A 20,725-nucleotide genomic window follows, 5' to 3' on the forward strand; every position below is an offset into this window, starting at 1 on the left:
CAGGGAAAAATTAGACGAATAACTACAATTATTGCTGTAGTGAGATGGTTCCTTTATAGTACATAATCTACTGTAATTTTAAAAACATGGATCATTAAAATCAATACATATTGCAACCAGACTTCATGAGCTCGAGTCTCACTTCACAAAGACATGTCAGTCTTATCAAGAGCTGAGAGCCAAAGTTACGAAAAACAGCCTTAGCTCAAGGAAGGCTGGGCTTAATATTTCCTCCAAGAAACCTTTTTCTAGCTCACTTCTTCCCTGTGTCGATCACTGGATAGAAATGCAAGTATTTAACATGAGCGTAGCAGATTTCTGCAAAATTCAGCATGGAAATAGGGCAGCCAACAGCACCACTAAGCACACGAGACGTGAGCAGCGTCTTGTTTATGGGGTTGTAACCAGCTTCCGCGCACAAAGCTCGGCTTTATAGCCCAAAGCCTCAGCCGGGAGCATGGCTCAGGGGCGCTTCCAGAGGACCTGTGCATGCCAGCTCAGCAACAGTACAGCAACACCTGAATAGCACTCCGTGGGGAAAACTGAGGGCACCTGGCCACACTGCAAATGGACATTTAGGTGGCTTCAAAGCCCAAGAGACTAAAAACATGCAGACGGAAGGAGGAGAAATCCGCTGCCGTGATGGAGATGGGGCTAGAGGCACTGAGTGTAGACAGTGCGGGACGGTCTGACAATGGAATTCTGAAAAGTCATTAAGGGATAGTAGCTTGCAGAGCCCTTAGGGGAAAAAAATAAAGAAATACCAGGTTTTGCATCTGAAGCCAAAAATAAGGTTGCCAGGTACTGGGCAGTGACATGTTGAGTCATGAACAGAAAAACCACTAAGCAATGAGCCTGGCCATTCTGTTAAAAACATTGCAAATCTGGAAAATGCCAACGGTAATAAAACAGCCTTGTGGAGTGAGAGACGGGGTGGGAGGCACTCGCCCAGCCTGAATTAGTCACCCGGCTTTCTTTGGCAGTGGAGAGGCAGAGGCTCTTCTGGAGTGTATCCCATTGGGCCTGCCTGAAATATTGCTGTGGGATGGAGCGCGCGTCTCTGCGGGGATTTGGGGAGAGCTGGACACCCAGCTCCAATGCACTAGCCCACATTTTAGGTGCCTGAATTTGCACAGATGTTGATTTTTCCAGCTATTCAGCCGAGAGGAGCAGTTGCACGTAACAAGTGAAGGTTAACAAACTACTTTGTGTTCTGTCTACTTGCACCGTGCCGAAGGAACGGCTGAAGCGGAGAGCGTGGTCCTGCCGTGGGCAGTGCCGGGCTGCGCGGTGCTGCAGCTCTGCCCTGCGGGGTGGGATGGCCGCGGAGGGGAACCGTGTTCACGGGCAGGGAGCATCCTCTGGGGACACGAACACAGCCAGCACGTGTCCTGCCCTTGGGGCAGTAAGGGATGTCAAGGAGTTAGGGGAAGTACCAGGACACCCTGGCAGATGGCATCGCCGGTGTGAGAAGGTCCGGTCGTGTGCAGCCGTGGGGGATTGGGGACAGCTTGAACTCTGCTTTGGTCCTGGGGCCTTGAGCAAGAACCTGGAAAGAAAATGTTTATATTGTCTGTGAGGCTGGGAGGTCCCGCAGGAGCAAAGGGGGATCCGTCTCATCTGGGGTCAGGAAGAAGAAGCTGCGAGCTGAACGGAGCCAGGAGCAGTTTCCAGTCTGTGTGAATGCAAACTGCAGGGCTGGGGGAGCTGCGGCAGAGCCTGCAGGAGCTCAGCCCCTCCTCGGGGACCCAAAGCCCGGGTCTGGGAGCAGAAGGGGGAGCGGGCTGAGTCAGGCACTGACATCACGGAGCGCTGCAGCTCTGAGGCTCACGTCAGAGCTGAGCCGCGTGGTTACAGGAGGCTGCCTGGCTTTTGGTATTCCAGGAGAGCTGCTGCAGGGGCAGAGAAAATTATTCATGGATCAAAAAAGAAAGGCATTAGCAGTACAAAGTGTCATGATTTCCTCTGTTCTACCGCAAGGTTGAAACAAGATGCCAGCTGCAGTACATGAGAAACAGCTTGAAGAAACACCAGCAGAAATACACTGATTATTCTTGAAAGCCCCTTGCAATTCAAGCCGGGGTATCACTTACTAATTTGTGGGGAAGTGCAGCGGGTGCACGGCCCTCCGCTGACTCGCAGGCGGCTGATCTGCAGCAGGAGGCACCGCTGCAGAAGAGCGTGACAGTCGCGTGCTCTCTGTCACTGGAAATCAAGGCTGGAAACAAACAGAGGAGCTGCCAGCGACCAAGCCACGATTAAGAGCTGCCAGGCCAGCTTTTTGTCTTAGGGAAATATTAAAAAAAAAGAAAAAAAAAGGAGTGTAAAGTTGATAGAGGAGATCGTGGTTCCTGCCATGCACAGAGGGGAATAGAGGAGAGAACAATCTTCTCATGGGGAGTCAAATTCAGATCCCGACAAGCAAATGCTGTGCTGAATGTTGGGTGCCGTGGTGAAACCATACTTTAAAAAAAAGCAGCAAATACAAAAATTGTTAATGCCTGAAATCTCTTACCAGGGTCTGAACAATTGTGGGTGTTAGATTTTGGCAGGGTATTGCCAGCGAAGCCGTGGGTTGTTGGCACGAGTCTGCCGTGTCTGACAGCAGAAGAAAGTCACAGCAGGTAGAAAAAACTTGCAGGTGTCTGCCGGCGGTACCTGTGAATGCCTTCCAGGGGTATGAAAGTGTGGGTAGCTCGTTACAGGCAGAAGCACGTATGGAAGTTGCTGTCCTTGACACTGGGTCTAAAAACCTTCAAGTGACCCTAAGGCCATTCAAATGCCTTGGTGCGGCCGTAACTGTGTGATGAGGATGTTTTGCTAAAGGTACCCCTAAGCGAACAGGCCGACTTTGCCGTGTACGTGAGAATGTCCTGGCTGTCTTTTGTGGCAGCTGGGGGGGAAATGTTTTAACTTACAAACTCAGCCGACGTTACGTGGTGCCGCTGAAAAGCCGCAGATGCAGCATCCCGCGATGCCGCTCTTACAGCCTCTGCTCAGAGCAGGACTGTGCTTTGAAATGAAAAAGTTCAGTCTTAAAATAGAAAACCACACTGAATTATACAGCCACTTGATAATTATTTTTTGAGCGCTGCTGCTGAAAACGCCCCATCAAAAGACAAGAGTGCCATCAGGCTACCGCGCCCAGGGAGCTCACTTCCAGCTGCATTTTATTTCCTAATTTTGGCCAGTCTTTTGGCAAGACTCGATGTGGGGGAGTAAATATTTACAGCTCTGCCTCACCACTTCCACCTCTTGTGCAGTGGAGCATCGTGCGGGGCACCCATGGGTGCCACCTCAGGGCATGCTGCATGCTCGGTGGCAAACAGGAGGGAAAGAATATCCGCCCAGTATTAATTATCACTAGGCAAGTTTTGCCTAATTGCATTGTCTCTCTTAAGGCGACGACACAAATATTTATGAGTGGGACTTTTTAATTCTCATTGTAATCAGTGACACAAATAGGTAACACCTTCAAAAAGAGTTAATAAAAATGTGTAAACACAGGCTCGAGCACAAACTATCGAGCAGTGTGCAGTAAAACATTCCGGTGTTTATTGTATTAATTGAATATTCATGAGATGCCAATTTAAATTACAGTTCACAACTGTTGCTGTGTCTAATGAATAATTTAAACAAGTGTGGCCAAAGAGATTTCAACGCTGCATTAGCAAACTGCAAGGGATTAAGCAACAGAGAATTTATAATTAGCTTTGTATATCCTATAATAAATTCATTGGAAAGATGGTTTTAATTATCCCACATGTTAATTCAGAATTGAGTGCATTCATTTTCGATCGAACAGTAACCCTTTCTTCCCAGGTAATGTATTTCTTCTTCGTTTTCTACATGCCAGGAAACTGCAAGTGCAGAAATTGCCCATCCTTGCACACTCTGTCTGGTGACACGGCAGTTGCACCGCGGCCCCGGGCTGCAGGGGGCTGCACATTTCGCACTCAGAGCTGAGGATGCTCAGAGCGAGGCCAAATCCCTCCCCAGGGGTCGGGATCCCTGAGTCCTGCTCCTCCCGGGTCTGTCTGCTGCTGCGTGTCCTCTTCGATGCTCTTACGGCTACTTGGGAAGTGCTGTCTGCTCTGGGAAAACACGTCTGCAAAAGTGGTACGAGTTTTTGGCAGTCATCTCCTATAAGCAGCCTTAAGTTTTCGTTTGAAAGCAAGGATGTGCGACAATAAAATGCTGAAGTTCAAGCTGAGCTTGCTGCAGCTGTTTTAGAGCAGAACTGCAGCCCGGTGGGGTTTGCTGAGTCTGGGAGAAAACTATCAAAGTGGAATTGGAAGCAGAACGCTTTTCTCTTGGAAACTCGTAGGAAGGCTTTGTGCTGCCGCGGGGTTCCTTGCACGTGGCCGAGCTGTAGTGGAAACAGCTGAAACTTGGGAGAACCGAGCTGTGGGAGATGTCCTGATGACAGAGGGCTTTTCTCCTTGGCAAGCTCACCAAGTGCTTTTTCTGCAGGAGACAGGCACGTTCGCCTCCAGCGGTGCAAGGGGAGCAGCCCTGTGCTGCGGCACCTAGAGGGGAGGTGAAAGGGGACGGCGATGTCCTCAGAGCAGAGAGAGCTGAGTCCTGATCAGCCGCGACCCCCGTGGAGGTGCCCAGCCCTTCGGAGGGCGAATATTTTCTGTGCTCACCCTTCCTCACCTCCCGTCCTTGCTGCATGGTTCGCTTGCTTTCAGAGATCCTACTGGAGATGTTCCCCTTGACTGCGGGCCCTGCTCCATCTGTCAGGTCAGGGCATTGGGTCCGGAGCCAAGGAGGAGCTGCTGCAGGGGCCAGGGCTGTCCCAGGCAACCTCCAGCCTTCCCCTGAGCCTTCAGGTGCTGCTCCAGTGCCTCTGCCTGTGGGTGGCTGGTGTTATTTAAGTTGATAAATGTGTGGCATCAGCGTAATGCAGTACGTTGTCATGGACATTTATTGATTGAACCCTGGGACTCCATTGATCAAGCTCCCCAGGGCTGGCTTGTAATCCCGGTGGAAAAAATCAAACCTGTATTGGGGTCGTGTGTTACTCGAGGTTTTCCACCAGTGCGTTATATGTTTTGGGAGGGAAGTGGTTTCGCTGGCCCAAATCCCAACCATTTCCTGCATTAAATGAAGACTGGAGGTAGGAGTGCCTGTTACTGTGACAATCCTGTTTGGGCAGAGCCAAGCCCCATTAAATACAGCGTCGTTCACCTCCAGGAGTTTGCTCTGTTAATGCTGGAAGGAGATAAAGGAATCTCTTGGGTGCCTGTCACTCATCACAAAGAGGCCCGGTAGGACGGGCACACTGCTGAACCAAGCAGCCTTTCTCCTGTCCTTAATGCAACACAGCTAACCCAATAAAACCTGCTGCACAGCGCAGGCGGCACAGCAGCTCCAGTTAAGGTTGGTGCAGGAGCCTAAATAAACACTCCCAAACGCTGTATAGCTTTAATTCTGCATTTATGTTGGGTTTTGCATGTCTGTAATTTGTGCTGGAATAGCATCTGTGGTTATATTAGCTACTGAAAAAATGAGAAGGGTTTGCTGTTGGCAGGAGTCGGAACAGGAGTTACCACATCTGGCTCCTGTGGCAGGAGCCGATGCTCAAGTTTCTCTTCTCTGCTACCTCCTGCAATTAGTTTTGCGCACACAGCATCATTTGGGCTTTTTGCACCTATTTTAGAAGTGTTTAGCATTTGCTCTAATTAAAGACGAGCAAATAACAGGCTGTGCCTTCTGCTAATGGTTTATGTGATGCAGCAAAGTCACCGCAGAGCTTGCCGCCGGCGGAGGTTCCCCTCGGCAGAGCAGATCTGCGTTCTGCTGGCGGGGAGCTGATGGGCAGGGCATTCGCTTGCCTGTCTCACACGGCTCTGGCAGAGCTGGATTTTCAAACTCAAGTAGTTTCTCAACCAGCATTCAGCCTCAGAAGCATCCTCCTTCCCTGGGTGATGGTCTTCCTGATCATGAGGGACTCGTACGAAACACTTATTAGAAGCCAGCACAATAATCCCAGCCGCGTTCAGCCACAGAGAGGCACGAAGTTGGGGGTCAGACAGGGGGCAGCTCACCGTGGGTGTGCTGGGGAGGTGATGTGCTTTGTGTGCAGGTGTGGTACCAGCGCTGGGGGGCTCGGCTCTTCCTAATACTGCTGGCATTTCTTGTGGTACTTGAAAGGTGGGTTGTTAAACTTTCTGATAAATAATTAAAAAAAAGCTTTTAAAATTCATTCACAGAGTTTAGTCCCACAGGGATGATTTCTCTGTGTAGTCTTCCCATTTTCCTGTTGTGTTCCAAAATTATTTTTTTCTTCTTCTTCATCTTCTTCTTTTTTAATGCTCTGTGCAATAAAACTCGGAGGCCTGTCATTACTTTTGAGTGTATTGCTTTATGTGAATGCAATATCTAAAACATCTGTGAAGAGCCAGGAGAGACATAAAGCGAAGTGAACCGCGCTGTGCAGAAGGGCCCCAGTAATCCACGGGAGCCGGGAGGTGCTGCAGGAGCTGGCGGGGCCGGCACAGCCGGGGTGCTGCCATGCCGTGGGGCTGCCTCTGCGGGTCCCGGGGGAGCGGGAGGTGCCCAGAAACAAAGCCCAGGAGCTGCACAGCTCCTGCATTGCCCAGTGTCTTTCTCCACCCAACGTTAAGGTCCCTGCCCCACTGCCGGGCTGGGGATGTGCGCAGTCCTGGTAGGTACAGGGACAGGGACAAGCAACAGGGCGTGATTAAGTGCAAGACTGCTCCCACTGAGCTTCTGGATGGTAGAAAGCCCATCTCCTGTACTCATCGTGCTCCTTTTTCCATTTTGCTCCTTCTTTGTGTACTTTTTTATTATTTGTTTTAGTTTTTTGTTTGTTTGTTTAGTTTTATTTTTGGTGGTGGTGGTCTTTTGACTTTGTCAACTGTTGCGTAGGAAATGTAAATGGATGCCCAATCCATTCTTTTCTGAGAAATTGAATTATCGTTGTCTGGCCGGCCCCTCTGCCTTGCTAGGAGTGCCAGGAGTGCCAAAGTGTTTGCAGAGGCAGAGCCCACGGAGTGGGACTTGCACCCATCTCAGCAGTTCAAAATCTTAAAAAGGAGGCTCAGCTGTAATTCAAGACCTGCAGTAACTTAGAATCATCGAATCATAGAAAAATTAAGGTTGGAAAAAATTAAGGTTGGAAAAGACCTTCAAGATATCTGGTCCAACCATCCCCCTGCTACCAATGTCACCCACTAAACCATGTCCCTAAGCACCACGTCCAGCCTTCCCTTGAACACCCCCAGGGACAGGGACTCCACCACCTCCCTGAGCAACCCGTCCCAATGCCTGACTGCTCTGTCTGAGAGGAAATGTCTCCTCATTGTTTTAATGGTTGAAGAGTAGTGCTCTTTGTTCAGTTCTTTAACTGTTGAAGAGTAGGGGCATGACGTTTCCATTTTTCCAACCAGGGACATCACCCAAATGCCAGGACTTTTCAGCTCAGACAGAGGGAGGCTTGCCAGTTCCCTCAGGACCCTGGGATTCATGTCATCAGGTCCCATAGACCTGAACGTGTTGAGATTCATCAGGTGGTCTCCAACCTGCTCTTCACTTCCAGCGGGTGGGACTTTGATCCCCCAGCCTCCATCTTTGGGTTCAGGGAAATGGAAGACTTGGGAAGCCCGTCTGCCAGAGCAGACAGAGGCAAAAAAGTTGCTGAGTGCCTCAGCCTTCTCCATGTTGGTCGGTACCAATTACTCAGCTATAGAAACTCACTCCTAACAGAAGAAATTAGCCACCTAGAATCGCTCACACTGCCATTTTCACCCCTCAGTCTATTTTCACAAGTGTTAAAGGTGCATGGTGGACCTCAGGGACTCCTTCAGCAGCCCGGAGGGAGCTGTGTCCTCTCTTGTGCTGTTCCTTGAGGCTCTGTGCAGGAGATGCCACCTCTCACACAAGGGCTGAGGGATGGGAAAGAAGAACTCACAACCCCTGAGAATTGGCAAGAGTTGTTTATTGCCGGGACATCTTGCAGGAAAGCGTGTGGGATGTCCGTGGTGGTTGGTGGCTCCAAGCTAATGCCTGGGCTGGGGCCTGAGCAACGAGCAGGGAGCTGGGCGGGCACTGCTGCGATGCTGTTGGTGCTCTTGGATGTCAGAGAGCAACGACATGCCGTGGGAGTCCCAGGTCTGATCTGCCTGAGGTGGATCCACCCACATTGGTTCCTCCACATCTTCTGGTGGATCCATCTCCACGGGCTCCATGGTGTTTGGCAGAAGGATAAGCCAGTCTTTGCCCCATGTGCACTGGATTGCACGGCTGAGGAGCAGGTCTGCAGCCAGAGGTGACCTGCAAGGCACAGCCAGGGACCCTCTGCAGCAATAGGTGACCCTGGGAAGCACCCAGCAAGCCCCACTATCGAGACATTTATTTGCTTATGTTTCAACTATGGATTCTGAATACACCTTCCTGCCGGTATCTCTGGGATTACAAAGTTAAAAACAAAAAATAAGAAAAATATGAGGTCAGGTTGATGGTTGGATGTGATCATCTTGAAGGTCTTTTCCAACCTAAAGGATTCTGTGAAAATGGGATGGATAAATAGGTCTCACGCTGGGGAGATTTTCCCCTTTCTTCCCCTGTGGATATCTTTGCCTCTCCCCTATAATGCAATAAAAGCACTGCCTGGGATGGTTTGTCTGCTCCTCCGGCCATCCAGAGCATGGGGACATTTGGAGCAGTGGGTCTCAGCCCCCCAGGCCTCGCACTGCAGCGATTTCTCATCCACCCCCTTTGCTGCTTCTCACTGACTCTTGCCAGCACACACAAAAGGATGTGACGAATTATTAAGCTTTATACCCCCGTGGGGTGGCAGGGGGCTCGGGACCTGGTGCTCTTCGATATTTTTCTGTTACATGGAATCACAGAATCATCTAGGTTGGAAGAGACCTCCAAGATCACCGAGTCCAACCTCTGACCTAACACTAACAAGTCCTCCACTAAACCATATCACTGAGCTCTACATCTAAACGTCTGCCTTGGGGACGTGGTGGTGTCATGCCTGGGTGAGCAGCAATTGCCTTCTTCTACAAGTGGTTTTAAACAAAAACACTAAATAATGTACTCAGAAAACACACTGGAAATTAATGGAATAGATGATTTGCAAAAGTTTACTGAATTATCAGGCTTGTTCTTTAACCATAAAATAATGTACTTCAAAAAAAAAAAAAAAAAAGAGCACAGGGGATGGGCTGAAACCTCGCAATACTTTGGTCTTAAGCAGCAATGTGCCAGCTGTGGTGGTGGTGCTGGGATGGAGCACCATGGTGCAGCCAGCTTGAGTTTGTCTTCCAAAACCGAGAGGCACCTTTCAAACCATACATTTGTCCTGGCACCTGGGTGGCACGTCGCGGGGGTGGCAGCTGGACCCCTTGTGGGCTCCTCTGCTGCACAAGCCCGTGATCCTACTCTGGTTGGCAAACAACTGTGATGGACAGTTGTATCACATGAAAACAACAGAATTCAGTTTGTGCCTTTTGGCTGTGCCCTTCCAGCACGGGGAGCGATGGGAATATTAATGAGGGATATTTCCCGTTTGCCGAGCAGTCTCCATCCTGTTTTGCACTGCTGTTCTCACCCAGAAGTTACTGTAATCTTCATAACGAGGTGTTAATTGTGTTCGGAGGACTCTTTCTCTCCGTAATAGCAGGATATCGTGCCACTGGGTCACAGGCTGTCACAGTGCTGGGGGCGGATTGCCAGGCAGGTGCCTTCCAAGCCCAATCCTCCGTCCTGCCTTTCCCACCTGCCAGGGAGCTTGTCTCCGGGGACAAACAGGCAGCTCCCTCTCACTTGAAGGGATAACTGGGCTCATGTCTGAGATGCTGAACGTACAGCCCGTATTTCCAGGCCGCATTCAGGCACGGTGTTTGCAGAGCGTGGAGGCATGGTCCAGGCAGCTGGTGAGGAGCATGGAGATAGAAGGCTTCTCTCTCCCTTCCTCCTAGGTAGGGCACAAAGCTGTCGTTAATGTGCCAGGAAGGTTTTTGCGTGGTTTGGTGTTACTATTCTTAAGCGACACAGTATGCTGGTCACTGCTGCTTTGATTAAGGAGGGGAACTGCATTGGTGCTGAGTCCCCACCAGCTCGTGCAGAGGTGGTCGAGGCTGGAAGAGACATGGAGCAATTTATGTAGCGCTAGAAGCAAATCTAGTGGATTTGTTATCCTCTAGCAAATCTGGAGGACACAGACAGATGCCACTGAACCAGGAGAAGCCCTGGGAGCCCGCTCTGGGGTTGTCTGCGTGGCTTGGTGGTGGAGCTTTGAGCTCCCGAGCAGTAGGTTTGAAGCTGCCAGTATCAATTAGAAAGGTCGGGGGTTCAAATTAGACAGCATTTAAAGCAGACCATAAAACTGTCTTTTCTCAAATATATCTGCTCAAATCCTCTTTAAGTTAGCACATCGAGCTAGTTTGTCTGGCTTGAAATAACTGAGCGAGGAGCTCTCGGTACCACTGATGCTGATATTCAGTAATTCCTGGAATACTGGGGAGGCTCCGGAGGACGAGAAGAGAGCTAATGTGCAAATATTTAAAAAGGGAAACAGAACAGCCCAGGTAATTACAGCCCTGTCAGTCTGCCATCAATCCTCAGCAAAATAATGGAGTGGCAGATCCAGGCCTCAATTAATAAAGAATTAAGGGAAGGTAATATAATTAATGCCAATCAACATGGGTTGATGGAAAACAAATCTTGTCAAACTAGCTTGATATCTTTTTTGATGAGATTACAGGTTTGGGTGCTAAAGGTAACAATGTTATCATAATGTATTTAGGCATCCGCAAGACATTTGACTTGGAAGCACAAAGTGTATTGAGAAAGTTAAACAATGCAAAAAATCAACGTTACGCGCATGTGGTAGATCATCAGCTTGTCACTGCTCCTTCCCGGAGTTTGTTACACATTTGCCACTGAAACCATTAAATAATCACCAGTGAGATTTGTAGATGGTGCAGCAAGTAGGCAAGAAGTGACAGAGGTGCAGAGCTTTCTGCATGGCCCAGTAAACTAACCACATGGTTGTGCTGTCCCACCTGCAGGAGGGAACAGTGTTTGGAGATGAAGACCCTTCTCTTTGGAGATGGCTCTGGGAGGGTGGGGAGCACCCATGCTGGCTGCCAGACTGTGAAACTGAGAGCTGTGCATTCAAACGTGCCCTAGAGCAAGTCTGTGCCACAAAAATATGTTCTTTACATCGTGAATGTGGGTTCGCTCTCTTTGTTGCCTGGCTCTGGAGATGCTCCTTACAAACCGGTAACTGTAAAACTTCTTCCTGGGTTTGATGAAGAAAAACTGCAATTCTGATACAGTTCCCAAAAACGTCCTTGTGCCCAATCCCCCAGAGCAGGCACCGGGTGCACAGGGGATGCTCAGCCCCAGCATCCCAGGGGGAGGCGCAGCCGCAGCCAGGACCCCCCCTGCATGCAGAAAGGCTCTGCCGTGGGATGGGTGCCCCCCAGCCCTTAAAAAATGAACTGCTTCCTTCTTAAATCCCCTGCTACTCTTGCCCTCATATTCATAATAGGATGATCAGTGGAACCAAAAATGTGGCTGTTACTTTAAAGGATAAATTAGTTTGACTCTTAACTCAATAATTAAAACTGTTATGGCTATGAGCCTGCAGGGATAATGTACTATTATTATAGTCATTTGTTTCAATTAAATGCTTACTGATTTTACAATAGCAGCTGGGCACCTGTGTGAGATAGCTATTACTCTGAACAAGACATCTCAAATTCCAGCAGAAATTTGTCACCGCACTAAAGCATTTTACATAGACCATGAAAGTTTATTAGGAGCAGTTACAAATCGGGAAGAGGAGGGGTGGTAATTGGGGATATATTTTCTTATCAGCTTCCCTCTCTCCCTCTCCCTCTCTCTTTTTTAAGTAAATCATCTTTAAGCATTTCAGCTATGGTGATGCATTTACATTTAAACTTCAGTACAGGAAAAAGCCTGCTGGGAAAACTTGGCTTCAAAGCTGTTCAGCAGCTGATTTCTCTCCCTGGTTGCTTGTGATTGTAATGGCTTGTTCTCAGGAGCAGACCCAAGGGTCCCCAAACCACAACCTTGAGCCTCACCGTAACGGCGCTTGGGTGCCCGTGCAGCAGAAGGGTGGCTGGCCCCTCTCCGTGGAGCGCAGAGCCCGTGCCGTTTGTCAACCCGTTCTTCTCTCCTTAGGATTATCCGGAGCCTTTATAGGACTGATATGCATATTCATTAAAAAAAAAAAAGAAAGAAAGAAATATTGTGGGAAAAAAAGAAGCCGTCTTTGAGTTAGCACAGCCTTTGGGAATCTGCTAAGTAAGATGCGCTTAATTACTTCAGCTATGACTACAACACATTTCTCTCCTGTCTCCTCCGAGATGTAAAGCAGCTACTCAGTGTAGGCTGCAAATACGCCCCGGGCGTGCGTCAGCATCGCACGGTGACCTTGTTGCACTGAGTGGTGCACAGCACAGGCAGGATCGGACCCAGCTCTGGGACCACCCCTCCTGGTGGCAGAGTTAATCGTAGTTGTATATAATTAACACGTGCTCTTGGTGGGCTCTGCTGGGGTGCCGTGCTTTGCCAAGGTCACAATTTCATTTGTCATTTGCTGAGCTAACAGGGCCATTTGCTGCAGGGAGCAGCTCTGAGCCCTGCCCGAGGTATCTCCTTCCTTGGGGCTGTCTGGGGTTGTCCACGACTTTGGGTGCACACTGACAGCCCTACAGCAGCTCAGCATGTGCAGGGTCTTAGAGCAGGACTAACCCTTTCCCTAGCTTGAGCGAGGGTCGTCACCTCCAAAAAGCTCCCAGAAGAAGTGCTGGGGCAGCTCGCCTTCGTTCCCACCCTGAACATGTTAAATTTGGGGAAGACAAATGGCTTTTCCACCGTGCGCCCTCTTCTGTCCTGAGAGCATCAGTGCTGCAGTGAACGGGGGCCAGGAGATGTGGGCAGGGGCTCTGGGCAGGGGGCAGCTGGCATCTTGCTTCAGAAACTGTTTCTTTATTGAAAAATGGGAAATGGAGAACGGTTTAGAGAGTGGTAAATGGCGGGGCCAGATCCTGCCCTTCCCTGGACAGACCTGCTGGCCAGAGAGCCCGGAGGTGGGGGAGAGGGAGGACTGGGGGCAGAACCAGCAAAGTTTATAAGGTCATATTTATAGCAAAGGTTATAAGTAAAAATGTCTCTTTTTAATGATGTATAGATACAGGCAACTGTATGGGAGGAGGCTTTGGGGTGTCCCAAAAAAATGCTGGTACAGTTGGGTTTCTGTCAGCAAGAGGCTTCTTCATGGATGCTGTGGGCCAGGGCTCAGGTTTCCCTCTTTTCCTATGAATTTTCATAAGCATTTACAGCACGTGTCCCATATCCATAATTGCACTCCCGGACTTGTTCTGCTCTGTTGCATAAATATCATGCACTGTAAAGAAAAAGTGTATGATTACATATTTAATGGATAAATGGAGCCGTTGTGGTCTATTGGCCTCATAATAAAAGTTTCAGAAAAATTGTCTTAATACAGTATTTACCCAAGAGACTGCCATGGCTGCAAATACAAATGTGCTATTTAAATTTTTTAGATTTTTTTTAAGCCACAACTCATAGCCTTCCCCATGTCTAGAACACCCGTCTTCTAAACTTTTCCTTCATTTAAATTTAAAACAAGAACAATCAAATATTCTTTTCCTTAGCAGCGAGCAGATCTCCTTGGACATGAGAGGTCTGGATTAAACAAACAAAATCTGAGACAAACATACCTTCACCACCACCAGAATTGGGAAAGGAGCCTGCTGCTCGAGGGCAAATGGGTGCCAACCCTCTTTGCCACCTTGCAGGCTCCTCATCACCACCTGTCCCACCCTGGCCATTCCCATGGCATTTGTGAATTCAATTGCCAACGCAGGAATCCCCTCTCCCATGCACCCCGCACTGCCGGAGCCCTCTGCCCATCCCCACCTTGCTTTGCTGCAGCATACAGGCCCACGATGTCTTTTTGGCCAGGATTTCCTGTGTTGCATGTTGCAAGGAAAGGCCAAAGCTTTGCAGTCAGGCAGCTTTTAAGGGTGCTTAAAACTTCCACGGATCAGGAACCCGCGAGTTTCCTTGGCTGCACAGCGGAGCAAAGCCAGCCCTGCTGTTTTTGCGCACACGCATTTTCCTGCTAGCACCAGGACGGCAGTGCAGCGTGGCCCCCGAGCCAGCCCCGGCCAAACTCCTGCTACTGTTTAAATGCAAGGTGTGCTTTTCTTCCTGCAAGTTAAATCCCCGTGCTTTGTAATTAGTGCAGCAACTGGGCAGAGCTAGGAGAGGCAGCTCCACTAACGTGCACTCCTCTACCGACAGAGAATCCGAAAGGCAGAGCGGAGCATGCTGCCTGGTGTTGTGCAAAGCTCTTGATTCCTGACCTGCAGCACTAAATCTGGTTTTGCATTGGGATTTATTTCCTCTGAAGCCTGCCGAGCCCTCACAGGTCTTCCCTGGGTTTCTTTCTGTATGTGGTGCTAATGGAGTTGGCAAGCCTCCCCTGTTAATGAGAGATTGCACCTCAGCAGGCTTATCGGAAATGAAGGTTGTTAATAAATAAAGCCTGGGTCTTTAAGCTTGTGTTAACATTAATCAGATTAATATAAAAGGGGAAAAAACACTGTTTCAGCGGGGTTTGCTTTCCCTCCTGCTGCCTCCCTGTGCAGTTGGATTCGGCCATGCAGAGGGAGGCAGCTCGGAGCCCAGGGCCGGGGGCTCTCCGCCGGGGTCAGAGGGATGGGTCTGGATGTGGGTCTGCGCTCAGCAGACGGGGGCAGCCCCAAACCTTCTGCAGTACGGCAGGGGCTGTCCCCATCCCAGCTGATCTGCCCTCCTTGACCCTTGCAAGGGTTTTTTCTGTTCCCATCCGACCCAACCACTTAAACTCTGGTTTGTCCTGTGGCATTTTGTTTTATGCCCCACAAGTTATTATTATTACTTTGTCCAGCTTAGCACTCTGCGCCTCTCGTCAGCCATGTGTGTGTGTGTTTCGTTTTCCTTCTGAATCGTTCAAGGCTGAGCAGCCTTGCAGCCTTCTGCTGGTGGATGGTGCCCTGTCCCCATGTCCCTGCAGCTGTGTGCCATCAGTCACCGCAGGCCCCTTAGACATCCCCTCACTCCTGCGTTATGGGAACAGCCAAGGGGGAATTAGGGATAAATTGGCATTTCGGGGCCATGTTCTCTCCTCTGTCTTCTCTCCCCACATGCACACACCTACATTGCCTCTCCTTGTCTCATCTTGAAACCGTACCAGGCAGCCAGGAGGTCTCGTTGCCCTTCTCTGGTTGTTACTCTTCCACCCTCCATGTGAGTGGGATCAGGACCGAGAGCAGTATTTAAAATCACAAGAGCAGGCGGTGACTGCCGGCAGAGCTTGTCCCGACACCTTGGGGCATGCTGTGGTGCTCGCTGGCCTGGGTACATGGGGACCTTCATGCCTGGGGGCAGCACCACAGCTTCGGGCAGGCTGAAGTGGGGACCTGGGGCTGAAGCCAGATGAGTAAATATTGTCCAACCTGTGCAGCTGCTGGCAGCCAGTGCCAAACGATGCTCAGAAGGGCACACCGGGGGTCCCTGGCCTCTGACGCTGCCTCGCTGACTGGGGCTGGGCCGCCAGCCACCCCACAGCCCCACCACAACGCCGGTGAGCAGCGATGGCCTTGTGTGCAGCAAGGCTCAGCCTCCAAAGCTCCCAGGACGTGGTGACACTCTCACGTCTCCCTTTGGTTTGGCCCCAGATTGCTCCTTCCTGAACATTTCTTTCTGCCCCCTGGTAGGTGCCACTGGTCCCTGAGGCATAACGATATAACAACTAAATGGCAGTGTAACCGATCAGTGAATACAATTTTTAATTACAAAGTGATATTCTCCTCCCTCAGATCCAGGAGATGGTCCACTCGGACGCCACGTCCTACGAGTCCAACCGACAAGTGCCCCTGCTCAACCGCCCCGGGATGCTGGCCGGGCCCATGAGCGCGCTCAGCCAGTCGCAGCTGATTTCTCAGATGGGGATGCGGAGCGGTGTCACCCACGGCTCCCCATCGCCCCCGGGAAGTAAGTCTGCTACACCATCTCCATCCAGTTCTACTCAGGAAGAGGAGACAGAGTCACATTATAAGGTACGTGCAGTCACACCTCTTCTAACGGGCGGGAGGAGAATGGCAGATGATGTTTTTCAGTGAGGGATAAATGGCACTAAATAAGAGCAATAAGCTGTCTTTTTTGTATATATAGCTTTTGTGTATATAGCCTCTCTTGGAAGACCTTGGGAAAGGCTTTCCCAAGGATGGGAAAATTGTTTCTGGACTAGGGTGAGGTGCAGGAGGTTGGTGCTCGTGCCTGCAGCAGCATTGGAGCTGGGCTTTCCTCTGCAAGGCTGGCCAGGTGCATTGAGCTGCTGTGTGCTCCAGTGAGGGTTTTACAAGCAAGGCAAAGTCAATGCTAGGGCTCTGCAACTTTGTTGGCACAAAACTAGGTTTCTGGTGACAGGTAGACGAGATTAAAACAAGGAACAGAAGTGACGTAGGGTGGGATTTTACTGGGCTCACTGGACATGGCCTGCTATGGATTGAAACAGAAATCATAAGTAACAGGGGAAAAGTCTCCTGCCTTTTAGTTCACCCAGTGGAGTTTTAGTTATTTAGCAATGTCTTAGTGGCACAGTCTCTCAACAAAACGGCTGCTGAGCATAGCACGAGGAAGCCCAAGGCTTTCCCAGGGCTTCTGGGACACCTCGGTTATTGCCCATCTTTCTCAAAACGCCCCAGCAAAGTAAACTCGTCCTGCTCTCTTCTGTAAGTTTTCCATCTGTTATCTGCTGGGGACAAATTGCAGCAATCGCAGGGGCGATGCATCAACATGCTGCAGTCTCCATGCCTGCAGGTCAACCTGGGGCTCCCTGGGGGACTTCAATCAGCCTCTCAGGGAAAAAGATTCTCCTGGAAGGTGCTGGTCCAAGGATGACACCAGCAGCACTGGCAATGTAACCTCATCCCCTAAAAATACATTGTAGTGGCAGGATTTGAATGTATAACCAGAGCCACAAACAGTGCAGAGACTGGAAAACCAGGAAAATGCTAGGAATGAGCAAAAAGAGAAGATGCTTTTCCATGGAAATCCAGGCAAAGTTATTCTCACCATTCATACAGTTTTTCATCCATTGGCAGCTTTCCCTTCAGGGCATTTCATAGCAGAGTGCACTTGTGGATGCCAAAACTGAGCTTTGGTGGGCTAAAACTGTAACAAGACTCGATACAGGTGGTTGGAAACAGGCAGAGTTCTCTGAACGCTCTGACTGCACATCGGGAGGATGCTGTGGGATGTGTTGTGCCACTGGACACCATGGCCTGCCATCTCCCGGAGCCCGAATCACACAGCTCCAGCCAATCATCGCAGAGATGAAATCTTTCCTGCCAGTGGAAAATGAGTTTTCATCTTAGTTACACACCAGGTTCTCTCCCTGCGTCTTCCAGCATCCCTCAGCTCTCCCCCCGGCAGCCGGGTGCCACAGGAGTCACTGGCGAGGACGTGGCATTGGTGGTCAGACCTCATGTTCCCTCTGAGCCACTGATGCACTGATGTTGGGGTAGGAGGAGTATGGAAATGTCCAAATTATGACAACGTGCAGCGATTTGTTGTTTTTTTTTTTATGATCTTAAATGCGTGCCCCCTCATTTTTCCGCCCTGTGAAATGCCCAGCAAGATAGGTGAAACAAGAGGGCTGTATGTGATGGAGGAAGGAGACCAGAAATGTAAAGACAGCAGCAGAACCGCTGTGTGCCCGGCAGGTTTGTTTGCCTTCTCTATATACACAGCTGTTGGAAACGTTCAGAGGCACCCATCAGTCGTTGTTTGTATGGCCATTAGTGGTCGTGTACAGCAAGTCATCAAAGCGATGGCTAATGAGCAGAAATCAATCTTGTGGACAAGAAAGCCACACGTTAAAGAAATGAGTCTGACGCCAGAGGGTGGTTCAGGTCCAGCAGGTCCTCAAAGTGAGGGAGCCTGTGATTTTAGGTCTCCCAGCCTCACTGGGGCATTTACCTGCTTTGTAGCTCCAGAGGGGACATGCAAAGGAGGGAAATGTTAATTGCCAGCAGTGCAGATCCCAGGTGGATTAGAGATCTCTCTCCATAGTCATAAAAACTGTGGTATCCATGAAGTTCCTTCCCTCTGAGGGTTCAACATCTGTGAAGGCATCAAGGCTCATGGGGGTGTCGCTGTCCCCTCTGAATTGCCCCCGTCTGCCTCTGGTGCTGCTCGTAGCACCGGCCGCCTCGCCATGCGCTCCACTGGGGGGACCTCACTGCTCTCTGCAACCACCTGAAAGCAGGGTGTGGGGAGCTGGGGGTCGGCCTCTTCTCACAGGTAACTAGTGATAGGACCAGAGGGAATGGCCTCAAGCTGTGCCAGGGGAGGTTCAGGTTGGAAATTAGGAGACATTTCTTCTCAGAAAGAGCGGTCAGGCGTTGGGACGGGTTGCCCAGGGAGGTGGTGGAGTCACCAGGAAGAAGCAGCAAAGGGGGTGGATGAGAAATCCCTGCAGGGTGAGGCCTGGGGGGCTGAGACCCTCTGCGGGGGGAATTGTAAGGGAGGAGCTGCTCCATGCCCACCCGCCTGGGGACACGAGGTGCAGTGGTGGCATCGGTGTGGACCACGCTGCAGGAGATGCCAGCAGGGGGACAACCAGATCCCATCGGGTACCACCTCCTGCCCCTGTCCTGACGGTGCAGGAGGGCTCCAGGGCTTTTGGGGCTGCTGCTGGAAGGTGCTTGTGGAGGGGGAGCCCCGGGACTGCCTCTGGGGGTGACTGAGCGCCGTGGTATGGAAGTCTTTGGTGTCTTCCAGCATGGAGCTGCAAAGCACAGGTTCAACACACGGTGCCCAGTGCCCTGCACACCCCACCTTCTGCAGCGTGCATGAAGGGCAGGCTTTGGGGCTGAGCTGCAGCCCTCAGGTCCCACTGCTCCAAATGTCCCCATGCTCTGGATGGCCGAAGGAGCAGACAAACCATCCCAGGCAGTGCTTTTATTGCATTATAGGGGAGAGGCAAAGCTATCCACGGGGGAAGCAAGGGGAAAATCTCCCCAGCGTGAGACCTATTCATCCATCCCATTTTCACAGAATCCTTTAGGTTGGAAAAGACCTTCAAGATGATCACATCCAACCATCAACCTGACCTCAATTTTTTCTTTAATTTTTGTTTTTAACTTTGTAATCCCAGGGATACTGGCAGGAAGGTGTATACAGAATCCATAGTTGAAACATAAGCAAATAAATGTCTCGATAGTGGGGCTTGCTGGGTGCTTCCCAGGGTCACCTATTGCTGCAGAGGGTCCCTGGCTGTGCCTTGCAGGTCACCTCTGGCTGCGGACCTGCTCCTCAGCCGTGCAATTCAGTGTTCATGGGGACCATCACTTGCCCTGCAAAGCTGTCCCACAGGATTTGAGAAGCATGAAGAGATTCCCAAGCAGCAGAGACCTGGTTTCATGCAAATGGCCCTCAGCCCCACAAACCCTCCTCCTTCTTCCACGTGAGGGCACCTTCCAGGCTGCTCCCAACATAGCCGCATTTGGGCACGCGTGGGCCAGTCCATCACAGAGCCTTGTGAGGTCACAGTGGCCACCACTGCCCTGCCTTTGCCGCAGGCCCTATAAAACAGGCCCTCTGCAGCTGGCCCACCACTCGCTCAGCGACCAGCTCCTCTGGCAGCCAGCGAACACGGCAGGAAGACAACTGGAAGCAGCAAGGCGAGAAGCGGCCCTCCTTGGTGTGCGAGGACAGCGATGCCGTCCAAAGAAGCACCAAGAAGGAAGGCAGCTAACACAAAGGAAATGTGTCGTGGACAGAGGGGTGGCACCAGCAGCACAAGAGACACCAGTGCTCGAGAGACCTCTGGTGCGCAGCCCACAGACACGTATAGGAGGTACCACTGGTACCGCAACGACGCGGGGAACAGGCCGCCCCCTCTAACACCCAGCGACGGGGCCTGGGCCTTGCATAGGCACAACGGTGGCATGGGGCAGAGTCAGGAGCATCAGGCAGAGAGCTGTGGCGAGCAGAGGCGTGCCCATAGTCTGGAATGGAGCGTGGGACCCAGGCATGGCTGTAAAACAGACGGCAGCCTCGAACCCATGCATGAAAATCAAGCGGAGAGTGGCATGGGACCTGGGGGTGGAACCGGACGACCCCCTGGTTCGGCACCCTGGCCTGAAAACATTCCGAATGGAAGGCATCCCGTCTGGGCAGTCACGGGCAAAGATTGGCTTATCCTTCTGCCAAACACCATGGAGCCCATGGGGATGGATCCACCAGAAGATGTGGAGGAACCAATGTGGGTGGATCCACCTCAGGCAGATCAGACCTGGGACTCCCACGGCATGTCGTTGCTCTCTGCCATCCAAGAGCACCAACAGCATCACAGCAGTGCCCGCCCAGCTCCCTGCTCGTTGCTCAGGCCCCAGCCCAGGCATTAGCTTGGAGCCACCAACCACCACGGACATCCCACACGCTTTCCTGCAAGATGTCCCAGCAATAAACAACTCTTGCCAATTCTCAGGGGTTGTGAGTTCTTCTTTCCCATCTGGCAGCCCTTGTGTGAGAGGTGGCATCTCCTGCACAGAGCCTCGAGGAACAGCACAAGAGGACGCAGCTCCCTCCGGGCTGCTGCGCTGGGGTGACAGCAGGAGTCCCCGAGGGCCAC

The 20,725-nt window shown here is 51.0% G+C and overlaps 1 protein-coding gene across 4 annotated transcripts in view; it reads left to right on the top strand.

Annotated features, from left to right (window-relative positions):
- TOX2 (TOX high mobility group box family member 2) overlaps positions 1-20,725 on the top strand; it is a 139,299-nt gene that overhangs the window by 96,730 nt on the left and 21,844 nt on the right. For all 4 annotated transcript variants that reach the window (XM_035344010.1, XM_035344011.1, XM_035344012.1 and 1 more), the window contains exon 4: positions 15,903-16,142. In XM_035344010.1, coding sequence (XP_035199901.1) covers positions 15,903-16,142 — 240 coding nt within the window. The remainder of the gene's footprint in view (positions 1-15,902; positions 16,143-20,725) is intronic.

This window comes from Oxyura jamaicensis, chromosome 20 (assembly GCF_011077185.1).
Source record: "Oxyura jamaicensis isolate SHBP4307 breed ruddy duck chromosome 20, BPBGC_Ojam_1.0, whole genome shotgun sequence".
NCBI lineage: Eukaryota > Metazoa > Chordata > Aves > Anseriformes > Anatidae > Oxyura > Oxyura jamaicensis.